This window comes from Heliangelus exortis, chromosome 1 (genome assembly GCF_036169615.1).
Source record: "Heliangelus exortis chromosome 1, bHelExo1.hap1, whole genome shotgun sequence".
In the NCBI taxonomy this organism is placed as follows: Eukaryota; Metazoa; Chordata; class Aves; order Apodiformes; family Trochilidae; genus Heliangelus; species Heliangelus exortis.
This window is the reverse complement of record NC_092422.1, coordinates 145,788,492-145,808,174: the sequence shown is the minus strand read 5'-3', so window position 1 is coordinate 145,808,174 and position 19,683 is coordinate 145,788,492. Positions and strand designations below refer to the sequence as shown.

Sequence of the window (19,683 nt, the reverse complement as noted above, 5' to 3'; positions counted from 1 at the left end):
AACAACAGATTGTCTTGTAGCAACATTTAAATTCATCTGGCTTTTTTTTTTTTTTTTTTTTTTCTTCTGCTGCACACAAAGAGATGTAAGATATTAACACCATCTCTCTCCCTGGAGCTAGTGGTGTAGCAGGGCAGGGAAGAAGGCAAGTGGAGCTAAGAGAAATGGGCTCCTGACTGCAACAGTGAGAACCTGGGGCCAAAAAAATAACAAACTACTGTGCCGGGAACTCCTCTCTTCTTATCTCTTGCCGAGGAGGAAGGAATTTCTGTCCCCATTCCTCACAGATACTAAAGCCACATTATACGGGTTATTACAGCATTAGTCATTTTTAATTAATTTATCATTTAAATTAACACACTTTTTATTTTGTCAGCAATGGACTGCTACTCCCTCACTAGATTTTTCGCCTTGATACCCAGCCAAGAGGAGGATGGCAAGTTATGCTCCACCCATCTCCTCTCCTTTATAAAAGGAGCAGCCCCGAGTGCCAGTTTAGTCTCTCTTGCAGCTCGCAGACTAAAATAAAGACTCATCGGCTCTCTCACCTCCCCTTCAATTTCACCTTTTCTGCTTTTTTTTGCCAGTTTTGTTTTTTTTTTTTTCCTTTCTTGTTGCAACAGAGCGCGGGAGGCAGCGGTGGCTCCGCTCTGAGGCTCGTCAAGGCTCAGTGCACGCACGCACATACACACACGCAACCCAGAGCGAAAACATTTGCTCTCACCTGTCTCCAAACCCAAAGCAAACCTCACGTCCAAGCAAGCTGCCAACACTTCAAGAGAGGAGGCACCCAAGCCACGAATCTAATGGGAAGGGAAGAAATTCAATGTACAGTAGCAACTTTTCGCTAAAAAAAAGCAACCAGGCATAAGGAAGAAAAGGAGCGTTTTAAGAAAATGACACCTTAAGGAAGAGGATTTTTCTTTTTTTTAATTCGTACCAAAGTTTGGAAAAGTTTTTTAATTGTTATTTTGTGCATCTTTTCCTAAGAACACTGAGTTATTGCTGCCCGCATGTAAAATCTTTTACATACATATATTTGAAGAGGAAGACAATCAAGAAGAAAAATAGCATGTGGACCACCTAGCAAAAGGCAATACCGAAGCATCCCTTGGGGCGAGAGGGACGCAGACTCTGGATGCGGATAATTTTGAGGGACTGCATTTTTTTTCCCACCGGGCTTATGAGATAGCAGAGAGGCAGGCGACTCACCGAGCAGTACCTCTGCCTCCCCTCACCACCACCACCACCACCACCTCTTCCAAGGTCTTCTGCAAGTCTCCCACCCGCAGCCCGGCTCGGAGGGAGAATGGGAACCCGCGGAGCAGCCCTCGATGCCTGAGGCCGGGCGGCCGCGGGGTTGTCTGCGGGAAGCGCTTCCCCTCTCCCGGGGCTCGCCGTCCATGTGCCCGCAGCCGGCGGGGCCTGAAGTCGGGATGAATTTCGGCGTGGTCTTCGCGTTCATCCTCTCCCTGCCCCTAGCCCGCCTGGAGGTGAGTTGCCTTGGCCGGCACCGGGCGGTGCTGCCGAGCTGCCAGTCCCGGAGGGCGGCGAGGGAGGGTGGCGGAGAGTCGGGGCGGAGGGGGGGGGGGTGGTTTAGACCGGCGGCGGAGGCTGCCGCCCCGCAGGTGCGGAGAGGTGAAGCCTGGAGGTGGTGGTGGAGGGGGTGTGCGGAGAAGCGGAGCTGCACGGCAGGGGCGAGAAGCCCGGGTCGGGCGGCGGCTTTCCTGGCCCTTTTCTGAGGGAAGGGCTCGGCAGGGGCGCTAATGGCGGCCGCCCCCGGCCCTGAGGGGGAGCGACCGCTGGGGGCCGCTTTCCCGCCTCGGGGCGGGGTCGCTCCCCCCTGTCAGGACGGGCGCCGCCGGGAAAGGCTTCGCTTGCCGATAAACCCACCCTCGTGTGCATCCCGGGCTGGAAGGGAAGGGGAGACCAGGCTAAAGCAGTCCCTGGTTGATGGATGGAGCCGGGCTGCTGCTGAGGAGCACCCCCGGGAGCCCGCAGCCTCCTGCCCCACCGGCAGCTCTGCCCCCGTTGGGTGTCACCCCCGGGGCGCAGTGCCAGACGGCTGGTCCACCAAACCACCCGCCTTCCCTGGTTATTTTGGCGTGCTAGGAGGCAGGGACCCAGGCCCGCTTGCCACCACCTCCAGAATTACGCACTGCATGAAACCCACCCTGGCATCACCGAGGGGCCGATGGAGGAAGGGCAAGGGGGCTCCGAAAGGGGTGAGGGAGGGGGGCAGTGCCTCTAGAGACACCATCACCAGGGCAGCACGGCTGTTCAGCGGGGTATCCGCCTGTCTGGGGCCATGGGGAAGAGGCAGGAGATGAGTGTCTCTGCTGTGCTTGCACAGTCACGCAAGCATCTTGTCCTGTAGCCCTCCCGCACACTCTGCTCAAGAGGAAGACAAGCACAGGGCGGGGTCCAGGTGGTGGATTTGGCTTGGTGATCGTACACCCCAACCCTCTTTGGTTTCCCCAGGTGGAAATCGAAGCCTCACCCTAAGGCATGGTGAAGGAAGAGGAGCCCCAAGACCCCAAATCCTTTGACCTCTGCTGCCATGTCTGATAGTATGATGGTGTGCAGATTGAGGGGAACAGGAAGCCCCTAACATTTACATACAGGGCTCAGTTCCCCCTTCAGTTCTACTTAAGGTGGCAAAACTGTGGTTTGGATCTTCAGCTTGCAGGTTGTGAGGGGCAGGAAATATCCTTCCACCAGAACTTTTCTCCCTTTGCATCATTTCTTTCTCTTCCTTATTTTCTGTCAGGTCATCTTATGGGCAGCAGAGAAGGGGTTGGGTACAAAGCATCACATCACCTCCTTACAGTCCCATTTTGCCTTTGCCCAAGCCGCAAAGGGAAGCAGTTAGAGCTGTGGGCTACCCAGTGGTTAAGTTTGTTTTGGGCAGAGGATGGTATTTCCTTTGTGGGTGGCTCAGATCCCTTTCTCCCGTGCAACGTGAAACATCACCTATGGTTGGTGCTGGGGAAGGGTGAAGATGCAGTGTCTGATCCCAGAGGGCTGTTCTTCTGCACTTCCATCACATTAAAAGAGTGCTCAGCTTTATGACAGCCTAGTAGTGTTAGGGTTTGGGAACTCTGGCTCAAGGTTTCTTGGGAGGAATAATGATATTTGTCATTTTATGATGAGAAAACCAAGAAGGTTTATGCTTGGGTAGATGCTTTTGCCTACAGATAGTCTCCACATCGACTTTGAAGCCATTGTGTTACACCTCTGCCCCAGGCACATACAACTTGACTCTTACCAGGCAGCTGAACCATAGTCATCCTCTTAATGGGTCTTGCACCTCATCCCCAGCCTTGCCTGAGAGAAAGTGTGTGGGGAACAGTAGCTCCCTCTGATCAGCAGAGGCCTGAGCCGGGACATGAAGCATCCTGAGTCCTTCTCCCTCTTCAATCACACCCATCTGGAGCTGGAGGGCCCTGGAACTCTTCCAGCGGGCGGGAGTATGAGCCTCAGTGGGAAGGTATTTGCCAGTTGGGACGGGAGGATGCTAAACCAATTTGCATTTGCCCCGCGGGCTGTAATAGTTGCCTTGCAACATTTAGAGAGGATGGGCTGAGCCCGGTGTGGTTGTGCTGGGGTGAAGCCCCACTGGCAGGGCTTTCTGGAATTCCCGAGGAATGGGGTGCGGCCGGGCGCTTGCTTATAACCTGGGCCCAGCTCCCCATCACGTCTTCTTGGTGCAAGACTCCCGGGCTCTTCCCGTGTCTTCCTAGCATGAGGCTGTGACAAGGACAAAAGCGGTGGGGGCCGGGATGGATGACACGTCTGGGGTGAGCTCGTGGAAGGAGCCAGGCGAATCGTCCCTGCCTCCCTCTTCCCATCAGCTGATGCGCAGCGGCAGGAGAGAATGACAGCGGCTCCTGCGGTGTTTCCAGTGCCGCCGGTACACAGCCAGCCCCGGGGGTGGAAATGCCTCCAAGCCCTCGCAGGGGAGGTGTAGGGGGAGTGCGGAGGAGCAAGGTGGGGCAGTGGTGGAGTCCCCCTTGAAACGGGGAAAGGGTGGGTTTGTCTGGCTGTATTTTAGGAACGTGGGCTAGATCAAACGTTAAGGTTGATTCTTTTAAGAGAGGAAAACATAAGCCTCAGTCCCACGTGGAGGGGAGTTTGTGTGAGGAGGGTTGTGCCTACTGCTGGGACAGGCGTGCCTGGTCCTCTGGCAGGTGGGTTTTGCGGTCCCCTTGTAGCTGGGAGTGGTTCTGGAAGGGTGGAAGCCCTATGTCAGGGGAGCAAGAGTCTCGGGTTTGGATGGCCAGTGGCAGGATGACTGCCAGTCTTGCTCTCTGCCAGGGAATGCAGTGGAGTCTCCCCTCAGGGTCCTCGCATCAGCTTCAGAGGGAGTTGAAAAATGCTGTTTGTTTGGGGTTTTTTGCCTGGCTGATCACTGGAGGCTCCGCTGCCAAGATCTCATGCTGTGGTCAGGGTGGATGTGATGGGGAAAGTCTTCCTCATCAGGGCAGAGGAACAGATAACAGGGTGCTTCCCTGCCCTGGGATGGTACTGCTGCTACCCTTCTGTCCTTCTGTGTGCAGTTAGACGTGGGTGTGTAGACACACCACCCAAAAAAAAGAGGACTGGAGGAGTTCTCACCTTGGGAGTGTCCTTGACTGGTTTCTTTGAGCCCTGAGGGTCTGCCTTCCCTTCCAGTTGCACAATCCTTGCTGCCTCCTCTGTATCTTTGGTGCTACCGAGTCAGATACACCTTCGGGCACGACTCCTAAACCCTTGCCAGTGAATAGCCAAGGGGAATGACTGGAGCACAGCCCTTAGTATTCCCTGTGCCACCTCAGCGGCAGCAGCTGATTGCAAGGGGATTTTTCTGCAACCCTGGTGCTCAAATCATACACTGGTGGAAAGCTCCAGGGGCAGTGGATGGTGAGGTTAACTATGAGGCTGATTTTGGGAGAGTATGTGTGTGGGGACAGGGGAATTTTCTGTTTGCAGGACATTGCTGCACGTGTTCCCAAGTGCTCTCCTGCCTTGTGTAAGGTGTGCCCTGGTTCTCACCCTAAAAGTGCCAGCAGCCAGGAGAAGGGGAGGGGACATCCCTAAAGGGGGGTGGGCGAGATTGGCAGAGTGGGGGCTATCCCTGTGGCTTGGGGGAGAGCCAGGCACTGGAGGCTGAGGGAGGGAGGGTAGAACAAACTTACTTTCTTCTAGGAATTCTGGGCCTCGCAGGAATATGAGGCCAGGCCTTGGGGCACTTGACAGTCAGCCAGGAGTCCATTGAGACTAAAGTCTTCTTTGATCTGCCGAGCAGTTAAAAAAGGAGATTGTTAACCTATGTTAGACAAATAGCTCCAGAAGAGCCACTAAGCAGGAACCAGACCAGCTGCTTGATCTGGTCTGTTGAGGATCCCACCTCCTGCAATGCTCCTCCACCTCCCCATGGGATCAGGTGGAGGTAGCTGAGGGACCTCTGCTTCCCTGTGTCCCATCCCCACCAAGTGCCCTTAGCCCAGGTGTGTGCAGTGCCCCAATTTCATGGACATTTAGACATAGATCTGGGATGGGAGACCCAGATGCATGGCTGTTTCCAGGCACAGACCTCAAAGGCAGCAAGGCCAACCCATGCAGCTCAGATCTGTGTATCTGCTCTCTGGCCAACCTTGGACATAGTTCTGCAGCACTAGAGGAAAGCAAGGAGCTTCACAGGCTTGTGGTTGTCACTGGCAGAGCTGCCCCGCTAAACCCCAAGGAGGAGGACAAGATTATGAGCCATGTGGGCTGGTGATACACAGTAGCCATGCTGATAGTATCTGCAGCAAGAAAAAAATTGGCACCTAAAACTGCTGCTGTGAGCAGGGAATGGAGCTTATTCCTGCAGGCAGTCCCCAGCAATCCAGCTCCTGAGGGCCTGCGTTTGCAATCCCTGGTTTATATCTGTTCCCCCTGCTCAGTTAGCAAGGTGACACCTCCCAGCTTGCCTCCAAAGTCACCCAGTCTCGTAACACTTGCCCACGCTCTCCCCCAGCAAGTGCCAGAGTTTAAAATAAAGTTCCATTTCCTACACGTATTAAGTGTCAGGAAGGACCAGGGGCATCCGTGCACGGCAGCATTCGTACACGAATGCATTTGTCTGACAGGTGCATACATTAAAAAGCCTGCAATTTCAGAGCCGCCCAGCACTGAGCCCTGGCTGCAAGTACTAGGAATTGCAAATGATCCCTTTCCCAGTAAACGCCGTGTGTGGCACAAGGCAGGGAAGTGCTGCAGAGCCTCTCTGGCAGGGGCTGTTGGCCCCGCTCTTCCTCACGCGGCAGGAGTTGTCAGAAGGCATCTTCATTTCGCAGCTATCCAGTGATCCCTGAATTACACAAGTCTCTCTCTCGCTGTGCATTCATCACTGATGCTGCTTCCCTCTCCCTCGGAGACTGAGGAAGCAGCGCCTGGGGATGTAAAATCTGCTTTTGGCTGCAGGCGGACAGCCAGATCCGTGGTGAGATGTGACAGGGACAGGGACAGAGCAGGGCAGAGAGGCTCGATCTGACATGAGCTCTCTGGTGGATCAGGCTGTGGACGTTTAAGACACTAGCGCTGGCTGCTCTGTAGCTATCCCAGGAGGTTCCTGCCCCGTGACTTGTGCTGCAGCATCCTTCAAGCCACTGCGTCCTAGTTTAAGTTATGGTATTAGAGGGCGGGTTAGCAGGGCTGGGGAGGGAGGGCTCCTACTGCCACCTTAGTAGAGGCAAAGGGCTGGTGGCCAAGGGACAGGCACGTGTGGTGATGTCAGGGTGCCAGGCTCAAGCAGCCATGCAAAAGTGGCTGCAGGCTTGGGCTGAAGCCCTCGAGGTTTAACAGCCAGCATTTAACCACCTGCCTTGAGGTTTTCCTTGACTCTGAGTGGAAGGGAAATGTTCTGTGCTGAAGGCGGGCAGGGAGGGAAAAGCTTTACCCTAGAAGGACCACACACATGCCACCAACTGCCCATAAAAACCCACACAAAAAATCCCAGCGTTTCACAGGGGCACGAGCCAAGTTCTCCTCTCAGTTACAGGAGCATGTGTAGGGCCGTGGCTCAGAGGGCATCCAGCACCCGGCTGAAAGAGCGGCTTTTCCGCATGAGTAGCCCGGAATGAAGAGAGCTGGGAGCTAAGCAAACACTTTGGCCAGTACTTTCCTCCCTCTCTTTCTCTGGTCTTTCGGAAGTATGTTTTAATCAGTGCTTGCTTTCCCACACTGCTCCTTTGTAGTCTTGTTAAGTGCTGTCACCGGGGCCCATTCAAGCCTGGTGCCAGACTAAAATTCCCAAGAGATTGATGGCGTTGCACCTGCCTGCACAAACCCTGAATCTGGCCTATCGCCTGATGTCTATGAGGCTGCTTACTTAAGGTTTTTTGGCACTGGCATGCAATGACATCCAAACTCCCATGTGTGTCTTCATCCAAATCAGCTCCTCAGCCCACCACCTCGAACAGCCTTTCATGTCCTCCCTCTGCATCATTTGCGGTTTCACTGCGGGCTCAGGCTGGAGCAGCCTCAGCTGTGAAGGTCAATCTTCCTCTCCAACCCCCACCTTTTTTTTTTTTTTTTTTTTTTTTTTTTTTTAAGGGTATGCAAATTATGGATATTATTGGGCCTCTGTGGTTTGAAAATACACGCGCATGCACACGCACATGCACACGATATCTCACAAAGCCCGTGAGGGTGTTTCATAACAGAGGGAAATATTGGGAAGGTTTTATCTGATAGCATAAGGGAAGTCTGTTAAAACGCCTTTACTGCAGGCTGCAGGAATGAGAGGCCACCTGGAGAAGTCATATAGCACCGGTGAAGGAAGCCTTGCTCTGGCTGCATAGTGTCAGAGGCTCTGTTGCACAGCCCAGGCATTTTTTTGCTTTTTCAGTCTCCTGACTGCTTTGTGAGAAGCAGCAAGAGGGACTCTCTCCCTTTTGCTCAGGTTTCAGCCTCATACCTTCTTGAGGGCATCTTTGCCTTTCTCTGGTTCCTTCACTGATTCCTCCATTATTCTTCAATTCCTCCCCAGTTCCCCACCACGACACAGTCAGTATCTGCAAATCACCTCTCTAATGTTTGTTTCTCCCCTTCTTTTCTTTTTTTGTCATTTGACAGGGGGACCCCATACCTGAAGACATTTATGAGATTTTGGGTGGCAGCTCTGTGCGCTCCATCAGCGACCTCCAGCGTGCCCTGCGGATAGACTCCGTAGGTAAATCTCCTCTTCACCAAACACTCCTCTATTTTTTCATAACTCTTTGCCAGGGAGGGAGGGGATATTCTGTTTTCCAGCAGGCAGACTATCAACAGACTTCACAATAAGTCACACGGGCAAGGCAAAGGGCAATGGGCATGAGTTGCTCCTGGGGAGATTGCATTTGAACACAAGAGGAAATTTTTTCACCGTGAGGACAGTCAGACATTGGAATGGTCTCCCAGGGAAGGTGGTGGATTACCCCACTTCGGAAAGTTTTAAGTCTCAGCTCAATGGGGTACTGACACATACCATATAAGCAATAATATTAGAAGGGTTGGACCAGATGATCTTCGAGGTCCCTTCCTACCTGACATTCTATGATTCTGTGAATAAATCCAGGATACAGTCAGTAGCCAAGACCTGGCTATTTACACACATAGCCCTTTTGAAACCTGTGCAAGCTAGGCAACTAGATGTTTTTGTAGATCTCCTCCTAACTGCCTCAGACATTGATTCCAACATGAATTCCATTGGCTTCCAAGAATGGTAGGAGATGAGCAAGGTGAGTGCAAGGAACTGTGGTCAGCATGTTTCACCTTGCAAGATGCACAGGCAGCAGGGCTTGAATCATCCAAGGATCAGCCTAGGAGGTGGAGAAATAGGAGGTGGAAATTAGGTGATAGAGCTGGAAAGGGCTGAGTGAGTTCTCAGGTTTAGCATCCACAAAAGGCCACGTGCTCTGAGAAGCTTCTCAGGATAAAAGCGTCAGAGCACGTGCCTGTGGGTGAGATATGGGACAGGGGCTAAATCAGGGTAGCATCACTTCACCTCCTGCCCGTAGATAAGAGCTCCGGGGGCTGCAGGGCCTCGGGGTCACTTGGCCAGGGCTGAGAAGGGAGAGCAGCAGAAGCAGGGAAGCGTGGAGGGGTCGGCACGTGTGGGAACTGGAGCACGCGCCACGGCGGCTGGGCTGGCCCAGGAATTTATTTATAAACGGTCTCTTCAGAGCAAATTCCTTTCTATTCTAACCCTGCTCCCGCCCGTCGTCCCCTGGCCCTCCCAGCTCGCCTTCTCTCTCGTGTTTTGTCTGTTTGGAGCTTTGTAATCCTTGCCGAGACACTATCTACGGGGGAACAGAATTTCCTGCTTTTGTTTCCTATGCCAGTCCAACCACTGGCGCAGTCTCAAAAGCATTCCCGCTGCCTTTCAAAACGGCCCTGGAGGGGCAGGGGAGGGGGGGAAGGAGAGGGGGAGGGCACCAGCTGCGTTCAGCTATTGTTTGCCTTAGAAAGAGGCAACCAGGCTCCCCACCACTGCCACGGCCTCTCCCTGCCCTCACCAGTCCCCTCCTCTTCATCCACAAGCCACACAATGGGGCAACTTCCAAAATTAGCCCTGCTGGATTGATTGTCCCAGGCTGGTCCCCCTGCCCGCACCAACCATATGACATGGGGTGTAGAAGGAGAACCTGGGGGAGGGAGGGACCCAGTTTTCAATAGGAGATTTGTTTAGAGCCAACAGTTTTTGCTTCTTTTTTTTTTTTTTTTTTTTTTTTTTTTTTTTTTTCCTTCCCCTCTCTCTCTCTCTTCTCCTTAACTCAACCTCTGTACAAAAGTCAGCTCCCACCCTTGTTTGATAAAATGCCAGGTGGCACAGGATGGTGGGGTGGTGAGAAAAAGTGGCTGAGAAGATGCGTGCAGCCTGCCACGTCCTGGTGTCTAAGGAACAGATACATCTCCATCACAATAACTAAATGCCCTCATGGTTGACAAACAAATTGGGCTTCTCTTGTTGGATTGAAAAGCCCAGGGGTATTGGGCTTTTAGTCACTAGGTTTCACTTCAGGTCCCAGATGGGAAAGGCTGGTCAGGGAAATGGGAAACAGTGCTAGGAAGCCATCTCTTTGTTGCACCCTGTGGCTCTTATCTGTTCCCAGGTAGTGACTGAGGGGCATCACCATTCACTTATCCCATTGGCATATTAGCAAATAAGTGTATTAGCAAGATAATCTCAAAGCATCTGGAGCTATTTCCTGAGCTGTCCATGCACCCTGTAAGTGTCCCAGCAGCTGCAAACCACTGACTGCACAGAGAGCCATGAGTAGGCAGCTCCAGGAGGCAGATGAGCTGAGACACTGCTCTCCAGATAGAAACTCTTAGACACTATGGAGATCATAGACCCAACAACAGAGGTGTGTTGAGCTGGGGACATCTCCCTGAGCTGTGGCTGCCCACAGAGCAGGCATGCCCCTCTAAGTCAGTATTCAGACACCTTCTGCAGCCCTTAGAGAACTAAATGCCCTTCTAGAGCATGATCCACCAGAAATCACTTTGGGTGTCTGCTTCAGGGCAAGATGAATGGTGTCCTAGAACTGATCGTGTCTGTCCAGCAGCTTCAGAGGGTCACTGTCTGACCACCTCATGCGGAGACGTTTACCACTCAGGTGCACGATTCCTGGCTTGTGAATGCAGCCTCTGTGCATCCATCCCAACTCCTTCAGCATTTGGTTCAGAGCTGAGGGGAGAGCGAAGTCTCTGCTCCCCCTTATAAGAGGGCTGCACTAGGGCAGGGCTGAGGAAGAGGAATGGGACATGATAGGTGTGGGAAGTCTGCTCCAACACACATCTGATAAACAGAGATCTTCCACTGGCCCCAAATTGTCTTTAAGAAAATTGCTCCCTTGATGCTGACGTCCATTCAGCTTCCTTCAGCTGTTAAAGCAGGTCAGAGAAGGAAAGAGCTGTGGCTGGGTGGGAGCTATCTCCAAGCGTAGCCATTGTCTGGAGCTCAGGAGGGGCTGCGTGTTGGAGTGCTCCATGGGGATTATGGGCATTTCTCTATTCAGCACTTCCTATGGGAAAAAGCAATGGGTTGGGAGGGAACTGTTCAGGGCTGGCCTGAATGCTATCGTTCTTCCTCTCCCATCGCTAACTGAACGACCTCCAGATCCTGCAACTTACCTTACAGTAGTATAGAAGAAAATCAGTTTAAACTCCTTTTTTCTGTTCTTCTGTTATAAAACTTACTCTAACCTAGAACAGCTGCAGTGGGCTGGGAGACAGAAAAAAAACACCCCACCTCCTGCCCATCATCACATACTCTCCCAGTCCCACGCCACCCCTGCAAAGCAATTCATGTATCATACTTTCTGCTGATCCCATCTAGTTTTTGATCCTTCTTGCTCTATCTTGATCTCAGGTTGGTGATCTGAATCCCTCTGCCTATTCCTCTCAGATACCAACATGCCCTGCCATAGGCCTTGTCATTCTTGAGATTGAGTTTTCCTCTCCCAGGGCTGACCGGGACCCTTCTTTCTTGATACATTTGTTGCTTTGAGCTGCCTAGCCTGAGCCAAGAGCAAACCTGGAGTGTCTGTGTCCAAGCTATGACCTCTCTGGTAGATTTACACCTAGAGTGATGTGCTGGGGCTGTGGCTTATCTCGTGTCTCTGCAGTTCACTCGATGAGCAGAACATAAGTGCCTGACATCTTCTCCTGTCTTTACTCAGTGCTATTAGGTTCTGTCTTTCTCTTTGCAGAGGAGGATACCTCAAACCTGAACCTGAATGCAACTCAGCCCGGTCAAAACCCCGTGGCCCTGTCTAGAGAGCGACGAAGCCTGGGTGAGTCAAGGGTTTTGCACCTTGTGGTTGTTGTGGCACTCACCTGAGAAGCTGTGGCTGGGTGTAGATGTGTGTCTGAGACCTGGTGGGGAGGCAGGTAGAGGTTATAGTGCTCATGGATGTGAAGACACATGAGAAGGAGGGCCTTTGCCTCCTGTAGGAGCTGGGTGTTACACGCCAGGAGGGCAGGAGAGAGAGTCTGGAGCTCTGCGAGCTGGTCTGCTTTAAATCCCCCTGGTACTGATTTGCTCTAAAGAAATGTCACCTCCTGCCTGGGTCTGCCACTGCGGTGAGAAGCATCATTTCACTGGGAGGTCCCTCACAGGGGGCAGCTCTGTCCAGGGAAGGAGCTAGAGGGGTGAGAAGAGGAGAAAGAACATCTGTGTATGTATGAGAGAATGCGTGGGGTCTTTCTTTTGGGTAGAGGTGCCCGTGAGCGGGTTGGTAACAGCTGCAAAGCCCGTTTCATCCCACCTTCTTCTCTTGGCCCTCCGCAGATGCTCTGGCAGCAGCAGAGCCAGCTGTCCTCGCAGAGTGCAAGACACGGGTGGTAGTCTTTGAAATCTCCCGCAACATGGTGGACAGCACCAACGCCAACTTCGTGGTGTGGCCGCCCTGCGTGGAGGTGCAGCGCTGCTCCGGCTGTTGCAACAACCGCAACGTGCAGTGTCGCCCCACGCAGATCCGTGTCCGGCACGTCCAGGTAAGGGAGATGCCTCCCCCTGCTCCCTCTTCCCACGTCCCACCTCCATCCCTAACCCCCCAAAAATCCAAGCCACAGAGAGTCTCAGGTGCAAGGCTCACACAATGTGACCCCCTCTGCAGTCAACTTCTTCAGCATTAGCCACGCAGCACTGCAGCCTCTGGCAGGGGGGTGACATCCCTCCTGAGCTGGGTGACATCCATCTGTGCCAGCTGCTTGGAGGGCTGGTGCTGTCCAGCAGCTGGGGATTGTCACTGTAGCAGAGCTACAGGGCACAGTCCCCAGCTGCAGCTCAGCTCTGTGGCTCTTTCTGTGGCTGCCTTGTCTGCTGTGTTAGAAGGAAGAGGAAACAGCTCGTTTTTGTCACAGGGATGGTTTTTGATGGAAAAAAGGGGAAAGTTTGCAGTGTCAGTGCCCTGCCTGCTCCCTGCTACTTCAGCTCCTTCCCAAGACACAGCTCCTGGAGCAGCTCCTCCTCTTTCTCAGCCCCATGGTTACCTCCTGACCCACTCCAGCAGAAAGCAGACACCTTATGGCTATCTGCTTGCTCTGATCCTGCCCTCCTCACAGCTACCAGTGATCTCTTCACAGCTTCCTCCCACAGTTTGTTTAAAAATAATACTCGGCCTTTACTAATCCTCTGCCTGAGCTGTAAGAGACTCCCCCAGGCAGGCGGCAGAGGTTGGCTAGGAGAGGTTGTATTCAAACAGCCCTTTTCATCAGGAAATTCCTTTCTCAGAAAAGCCAGGCTGAATGAGGGAAAAATGGGGGGGGGGAGCAGGAGTTGTTTTTGTGGAAAAAACAAGTGAGGGGTCAAAAGCCAGCCTGAAAAAGTGACCTGGAAATGGTTTCTTTGAGGACAGAGGTCTCTCTATTGTTTGGCTGGAAGTGTTTGTCTAGCGAGCAGCGTGTGGTCTGAAGCGTGTGGAGTGGGCTTTCAAGGAAAGATAAACAGCCTGGCTGCTTTGGCTCTGGCTGAGGGATGCTGCTGGGGGCAGTGGGTTTAGAGGAATTCAATCCCAGACGCGCGGCAGAGCAAGTATTTATAGCTTGTGGAGCACTTCAGGGGCCGCGGTCGCGTTAGATAAGCTGAGTGGGGTCAGGCCCGGCCGCCTCTGGAATGGGAGGACCCCCCTAGAAAGCTCGTGCCCTGTGGTGGGATGTGGAACAGTAGTGAGTCTTCCCTCTGAGTCAGCACTGGTGGAGAGTCCGAGGGAATTTCCAATGCACCGCCTTTCCCGTGAAACACAGAGCTGAGGGCTTCAGCCCTGAGAGTTATTAAAGGGCTTGAGACAAATTCAGACAGGCCTCAGCAGAGCTGGTGAAGCTGCGTTTGCTTGCATCAGGCCTGAGTTTTTCTCCTTTTACCCTTCCTGGAGGCTCTTGTGGGAATTAATTCTGGTTGCCTCTAGGTCTCTGTCATCGCAGGAAGCAGGCTAGTGTGTTCTGCACATCCCATGTTTCTTCTGCCTGGGATCGACCAGTCATCCTGCTTAAGCAGCAGGGATAATTAGGAACAGGGGAAATAACCAGTCACATCCCAGCTTGCCTGGTCTAGGTCTGCTCTGCTGGTGTCTGCAGAATTAGCTCCCATACACACCACCTCCGAATTTTAACCGTGCTCTATAAGCTGCCTCCTGACCCTTGAGGAAGAAAGCCAGTCCTGAAGTGTGCTGACACTGATTGTTTTTGCAGAGTGGAATCTGCAGCCGTGTTCACCTTTTTCTTGCCTCCCTCTTCCAAATAGGTGAACAAGATCGAATTTGTCCAGAGGAAGCCAAAATTCAAGAAAGTCGTTGTGCCTTTGGAGGACCACGTGCAGTGTCGGTGCGAAGCGGTGTCCCGTCCACCCCCCCCCAGGAACATCCGGCCAGGGACACGTGAACAGAGACGTAAGGATCCTGGCGATGGTGGAGGGGAGGGTGGTGTGAGAAGAAGGGCTGAGGAGAGAGGAAAGAGCCCTCCCCTGGCTTCAATCTGCTTATCTCCAGTGAAACCCCGGGGCCTCCATGGTTTACCCCAGCTGAGGGACCTTTCTCGGGATGTCTGCCTGCCAGCAGGCAGGGGCTGAAACCGAGATGAATGAAGGAGGGGAAGGTGAGAGGTGAGAGGAAGGGCATCGTGGGAAAGGGGAGAGGGCAGACGCTGTGGAGGACAAGGGACAGAAGAACAAGAAAAGGAGGCCTTGTGACCCTCCCCTTGCAGGGCTCTTTGTTGATAGTGTGTGGAGAAAGATATTTCACCATGACCCAGCTGAACAGACACTCTCCCCTCTGTTTTGGCAGGCTCGTCACCGTCGCTCACCACAGCCGCTGTCTCACAGAGGCAGCGAGTACGCCGGCCGCCGGCGCAGAAGAGGAAACATAAGAAGTACAAGCATGTCAACGATAAGAAAGTGCTGAAAGAAATCCTCATAGCATAGAAGTGCTGGCAGGGGAGAGAGAGCACAAGGCAGGTAACAGCAAGCTGCTTTTCCAGTCGGGAGAAATGATCTCCCAGGACAGAGTTCTGCCCCAGCACCTTGGACTCTTCCCACAGCACAGCTCTTTCAGTGAAGTGGCTAATGTGGAGCTTGGCTGTGATAAAGCCAGGGATGAAAAAAGGGGACTAGGCTGGGACCCAGTGTGTACATCCTATTTATGGCTTTTCATAGAGGTGGGAGGATCATGCTGCAAGCATATTTGCTCTCAGGCCCTGCCGTCTCTTTTCTCTGCCTCCCTTGCAGGCAGAGAGTGAGCCTGACTTATCTCTACACCTAAATCCCCTCGGGGTCCATGTAATTCATCTCTTCTGTGGAGCAACTCGTGTTCTCCTTTCTCTATTGATTTTCTGTTGAAAGCAGAGAATTAATGTTGCTCTGGGGATCTCTTTTCCTTTTATTTCATTAGTTGAGTTGGCAGAAAGACTGAAAAGAAAAGTGGCAACACTTCTGGTTCATCCCTCTCCTCGCGGGAAGCCTGTGTGCACAAAAAAAAGTCATACCAGGGGAAAGGAGAAATGGAATCTCTGGCAAGAGATCTGGACTTTGCCTGTCCAGGGTCAGATTCTTCTCTCCCTGACTTGTGTAAACGGGAGTAATTCCCTCATCACCAGAAGAATTTCACTGGTACAAAGGAAAAGAGAATAAACCCTGGTTCCCCCAGAGAAAGGGAAAGGTGCAGAAGAGAGTAGCCAGGGCATGGACCTGGGGAGGCTGAGTGTAGAGAGAGGCAGAAAAGCCTAACAGGGAAAGCCCTGGCCTGTAACTCACCAGTCTCAACTTCTGTGGTGGCCCCTTAAATGAGCCTGAGCCAACCACTTCACAGTCACTTCCCCTCTCCTTGGAAGAGGGGGATGATGAGCTTCCACGGCAAAGCATTTCAGGCGCTGGGGAAGAAGGGCACCAGGCAGTGTCTTGGGATTGGCATTCCCACGCTTAGCACTACAAGGGTTCTGATTATCCCAGGATCCTCCTGGCCAGCCCAAGGTTCCCAGGGTAGAAATGATACAAAGCCGTGCAAATCTCAGCTCTGGTTCAAGCTGTCCAGAGGAAAAAATAGAGAAGGTCAAAAGTCCTCCTGAGCTTCTGATCTGGCACTTTGACACAAACATTTCCAGAAGAGAAAATAGGGGAAGAGGGGAATTGCAGGAGCAGAGGCTTACATATTCTAATGCTGTGCCTGTTTTTGTTTCTCTTCCAGGTTTATTTAATATATTTGCTGTATTGCCCCCATGGGGTCCTTGGAGTGATAACTTTTCCTCTTTGTCAGTCTGCCTCGACGTCTGATTCAGACGGCATTTGGTGCTTCCCTTTCCATCAATGGACCTTCTCCCACCATAAGCCTCTCCCTTCTCTCATCTATTAGCATACTTTTCAAGTTTTACACACACAAAGAAAAAGGACAAACATGACCTATATATATATATATATGAGAAAAGAACAAAATACAAGTAAATCCATGAACCCTGGACAGCTACAACTTGCAACGAGGACAGGAAAATGCCTTCCCTGCTCCAGAGGACAGGATGGAAAATGTGAAGAGGAAAGTGGGTCCAATTTCTTTCAAGGGGAGGAGAAAAACAAATGGACAGAGGGCAAAAGGGGAGTATTTTCCCTTCCCCTTGTGTTTCTGGTGAGGCTGGGGGGCCCAGCTGAGATCAATACTTGCACTGGACCTACATTTTGAAAACAGGCCTATCTCAGATTGCGAGCAGCAACCCATGATGGAAAATGCACTAAGGACTTTTATCACCCTACCTGGACAGATCTATATTTTTAACATGCGTGCGTATATTTTATTTTAAAGAAGAAAAACCAAAACCACTAAGATATACAACATCTCGGGGAACAGAAAAAAACAAAAGAAAACAAAACAAAAAACAAATAAGCCAAATGCATTCCCCCCCTCCCTTTCCCCTCCTGCTCCTGGTGCTGACTGGAAGGTGTCTGGATCGTGGGGAAGGAGCAGACGGTGTCAGGATCTTCTCCACACCCCCGGCCCCTGCCAAGGGGAGCCATCTTTGCACATGCTGGTGGAGAATTCAACTTTCCAGGCTTGGACTCAGATTATTTTTAAAATTTGCTCTGTATGTGTGTGCGTGTATATCTGTGTGTATATATATATATATACATACGTGTGCGTGGGTGTGTGTGTATGTGTATTTATACATACATATATAAAATATATATATATATCTGTTCTTAAATGGATTTCATTCCCCAGTGGCAGGAAGCTCAGAGGCACGTGCATGCATCAGCTTTGTTGGGCTGGCAGAAAAATCCCACTGTTACTGCAACGTGCCTGCGAGGTCTGGGACAGGGCAGGCAGAGACATCATCTGTTCTCTCTCTGTCTTGTTGCCCTTTTCTCTCACTCTCCACCAACCCCCCAGCACAACTTCCTTGCAGGAGGCAAAGTGGCACCACAACAAGACCAGCAACAGCCAAACTTAGAAGAATGACTTAATCTCAGTGAGCTGTCCTTGCCTGCTCTGTGGTCCTGAAAGCAGAATCATGTCATTCCCCTGAGGTTTTTAACCCCTTCACGATGTCCTGCACACCATGCCTTCACTTCTCTCTCCCTGCCAAGTTCACAACATCTCCCATCTTTTTTCCTCACTTTTTCTCTATCAAATTTCGGATTTTTTGTCCCTTAGATGTTTTAAACCCATGTAGCACAGAAGCTGATCAGAGATGTGAGCAGCTCTGCGTAGGTATAGAGAAAGAAATGAGGAATGGTCTTTGCAGTTGGAAGCAGCTTTCTGAGACAGAAACAAGCCCTTCTAAATGAGGACTCAGAGAACAACTGGAGGGGCAGCTGTAGAGTCCCTCCCAGGCCACTGGTCTGCTCTGGAGGAGAGAGGAGGGGACTCTGCAGGCAGGGGCTACTTCTGCACACCCAGTACTCAGTCCCTGCTAACAGAAACATTACACATGACAGAATTTCCAGCATCACCTCAGATTCCTGCTCTCAGATCACGCTGTGCTGGGTGCTGTGAAGTTGCACATGAAGAAAATGCCTTCTCAGAGTTAGTGGGGCAGACCTCCTTTTCCCCTCCTGCCTCCAGGCCACTTCTCTACACTCACCTCTGTTGTGGGAAAAAGCCCCTGAAGGACCAGAGAGAATGAGGCAAAGCTGTAACCTTGGAGCTGTAATAAGCTGTGGAGAGACCCAGCCCTTGCCTCCTGCAAGCCCAAAGCACTTCTCATACCACTGCTGAGGCTCCCTCCTGCCAAAGCCAAGCCCTCAAGTCTTAAAACACTTTTGTTTTCCTGTTCCAAAATCTGTTTCTTTTGGTTTGTAAAGATGGTGAGGTTTTATTGTATTTTAAATTTGTTTTGCTTTTTTTTTTTAAAGAAATGTAAGATTAATTTATACCCAGTACTGTATTTAAAGTTGTAAAAAAAAAAAAAAAAAAAAAAAAAAAAGAAAAAAAGAAGAAAAAGAAAAAAAAGAAAAAATGGAAACCAAACCTCTCAAATGACATTTCCTCTTTCTTTCGTGAGCTGAATTCCAAACAAGCCCAGTGCAGGGCAGAGTGGGATTTCCAGGGCCTCTGGTGTCATTTTCAGGACACTTACCCTGAAATTGCAGAGAGAAGCAACCAAAGCTGGGAAAGTCCTGTAAGACTTACGCACAGCCCTGCCCACGGCTGGTGGCCCTGTGCTCCTCCTTCCCACCTGTTGCTCAGCACTCAGGCTGGTTTGAAATTATTTGGGCACTGGGGATTTCATCTCAACCATGTCCCCTGCTCCTTAGCTGCTCTGTTGGGACACCTGGCTTAGAATTTCCCAGGGCTTTCATCTGATCTCCGGATTCCTCTGCTTTGAAGGGCTTGGGACAGTCAGCACTGTTTACACTCCCCAAAGCTGTACAAACAGTCGGCCCCTTCCCTCCTTAGTCACACCGTCTAGACAACAGCAGTCCTTCCCTCGGTCGGAAAGGCCAGTGAGCTTCCCTTTCCTCTGAGCCAGGGAGATACCACATATCTGCCACTCGGGTGCCAGCCTGTGAGGAGGGAAGGCAGTTGCTGCCCTGTGTCTCGAATTCAGGGTCCCCCCCAGCACATGCACAACACCTCCGGTCCGTGGCTCAGCTCTGAGCAGCGTACACCCACCCTAGGGACTTGTGCTGTGACAGTGAACCCAGGGAGATGGGTGTCTGGGTGTCCTCCAGGCTGTCACTGAAGGGCAAGCCTGGCATTCCCAGGTGTGTGCCTCGCTCCAATGTGGTTCATTTTAGGGTGAGGACACCTTTTCCCTGTCCCTGTAAATGGAGTAGGGGTGAGTTCTCTCTGCCCCAGGGGTGGAAAGCACAGGCAAAATCACAATGAGGATAATAATCACATCCCTGCTCTGATTTCGTTAAGAGTAAGTAGTCTGATGAGAGGAAAGATTTATGCCATGAGACTTCTTCAAACTAGAGGGCCTGCCAGCAGAGAATTTTGGGAGCAAAGGGTGCAAAGAGGACCTGAGTCACCGGAGACGCGGGTGCATCAGCCCGGACCAGGGCTGGGAGGAAGGGGCTCAGCACCCCAGCGGGCAGGCACACCGCCTGGCCATGGGGGAGAGGTGTGCAAACCCACCCTGCAAGCCCGCCTCTTTGCTTTTAACATCTCGACACGAAGAGGTGCTGAAAGGAGCCGTGGGACTGGGTGGGTGCCTGGAGCTCACACCTCCGTGGGCCCCGACCTCCTC

General features: G+C 51.9%; 1 protein-coding gene across 2 annotated transcripts; it reads left to right on the top strand.

The window, feature by feature from the left end:
* Positions 1-574: 574 nt before the first annotated feature.
* On the top strand, positions 575-16,372 carry PDGFB (platelet derived growth factor subunit B). Of its 2 annotated transcripts, none has more exons than XM_071731105.1 (7): positions 575-1,493; positions 8,101-8,197; positions 11,721-11,804; positions 12,302-12,507; positions 14,255-14,399; positions 14,793-14,958; positions 16,188-16,372. In XM_071731105.1, the coding sequence occupies exons 1-6, from the start codon at positions 1,335-1,337 to the stop codon at positions 14,927-14,929; spliced, it is 828 nt and encodes a 275-aa protein (XP_071587206.1). In that variant the 5' UTR covers positions 575-1,334; the 3' UTR covers positions 14,930-14,958; positions 16,188-16,372. The 2 variants fall into 2 exon arrangements, with proteins under 2 accessions (XP_071587206.1, XP_071587195.1); XM_071731094.1 differs by having other exon boundaries at positions 1,185-1,493; positions 14,793-14,962.
* Positions 16,373-19,683: the final 3,311 nt, after the last annotated feature.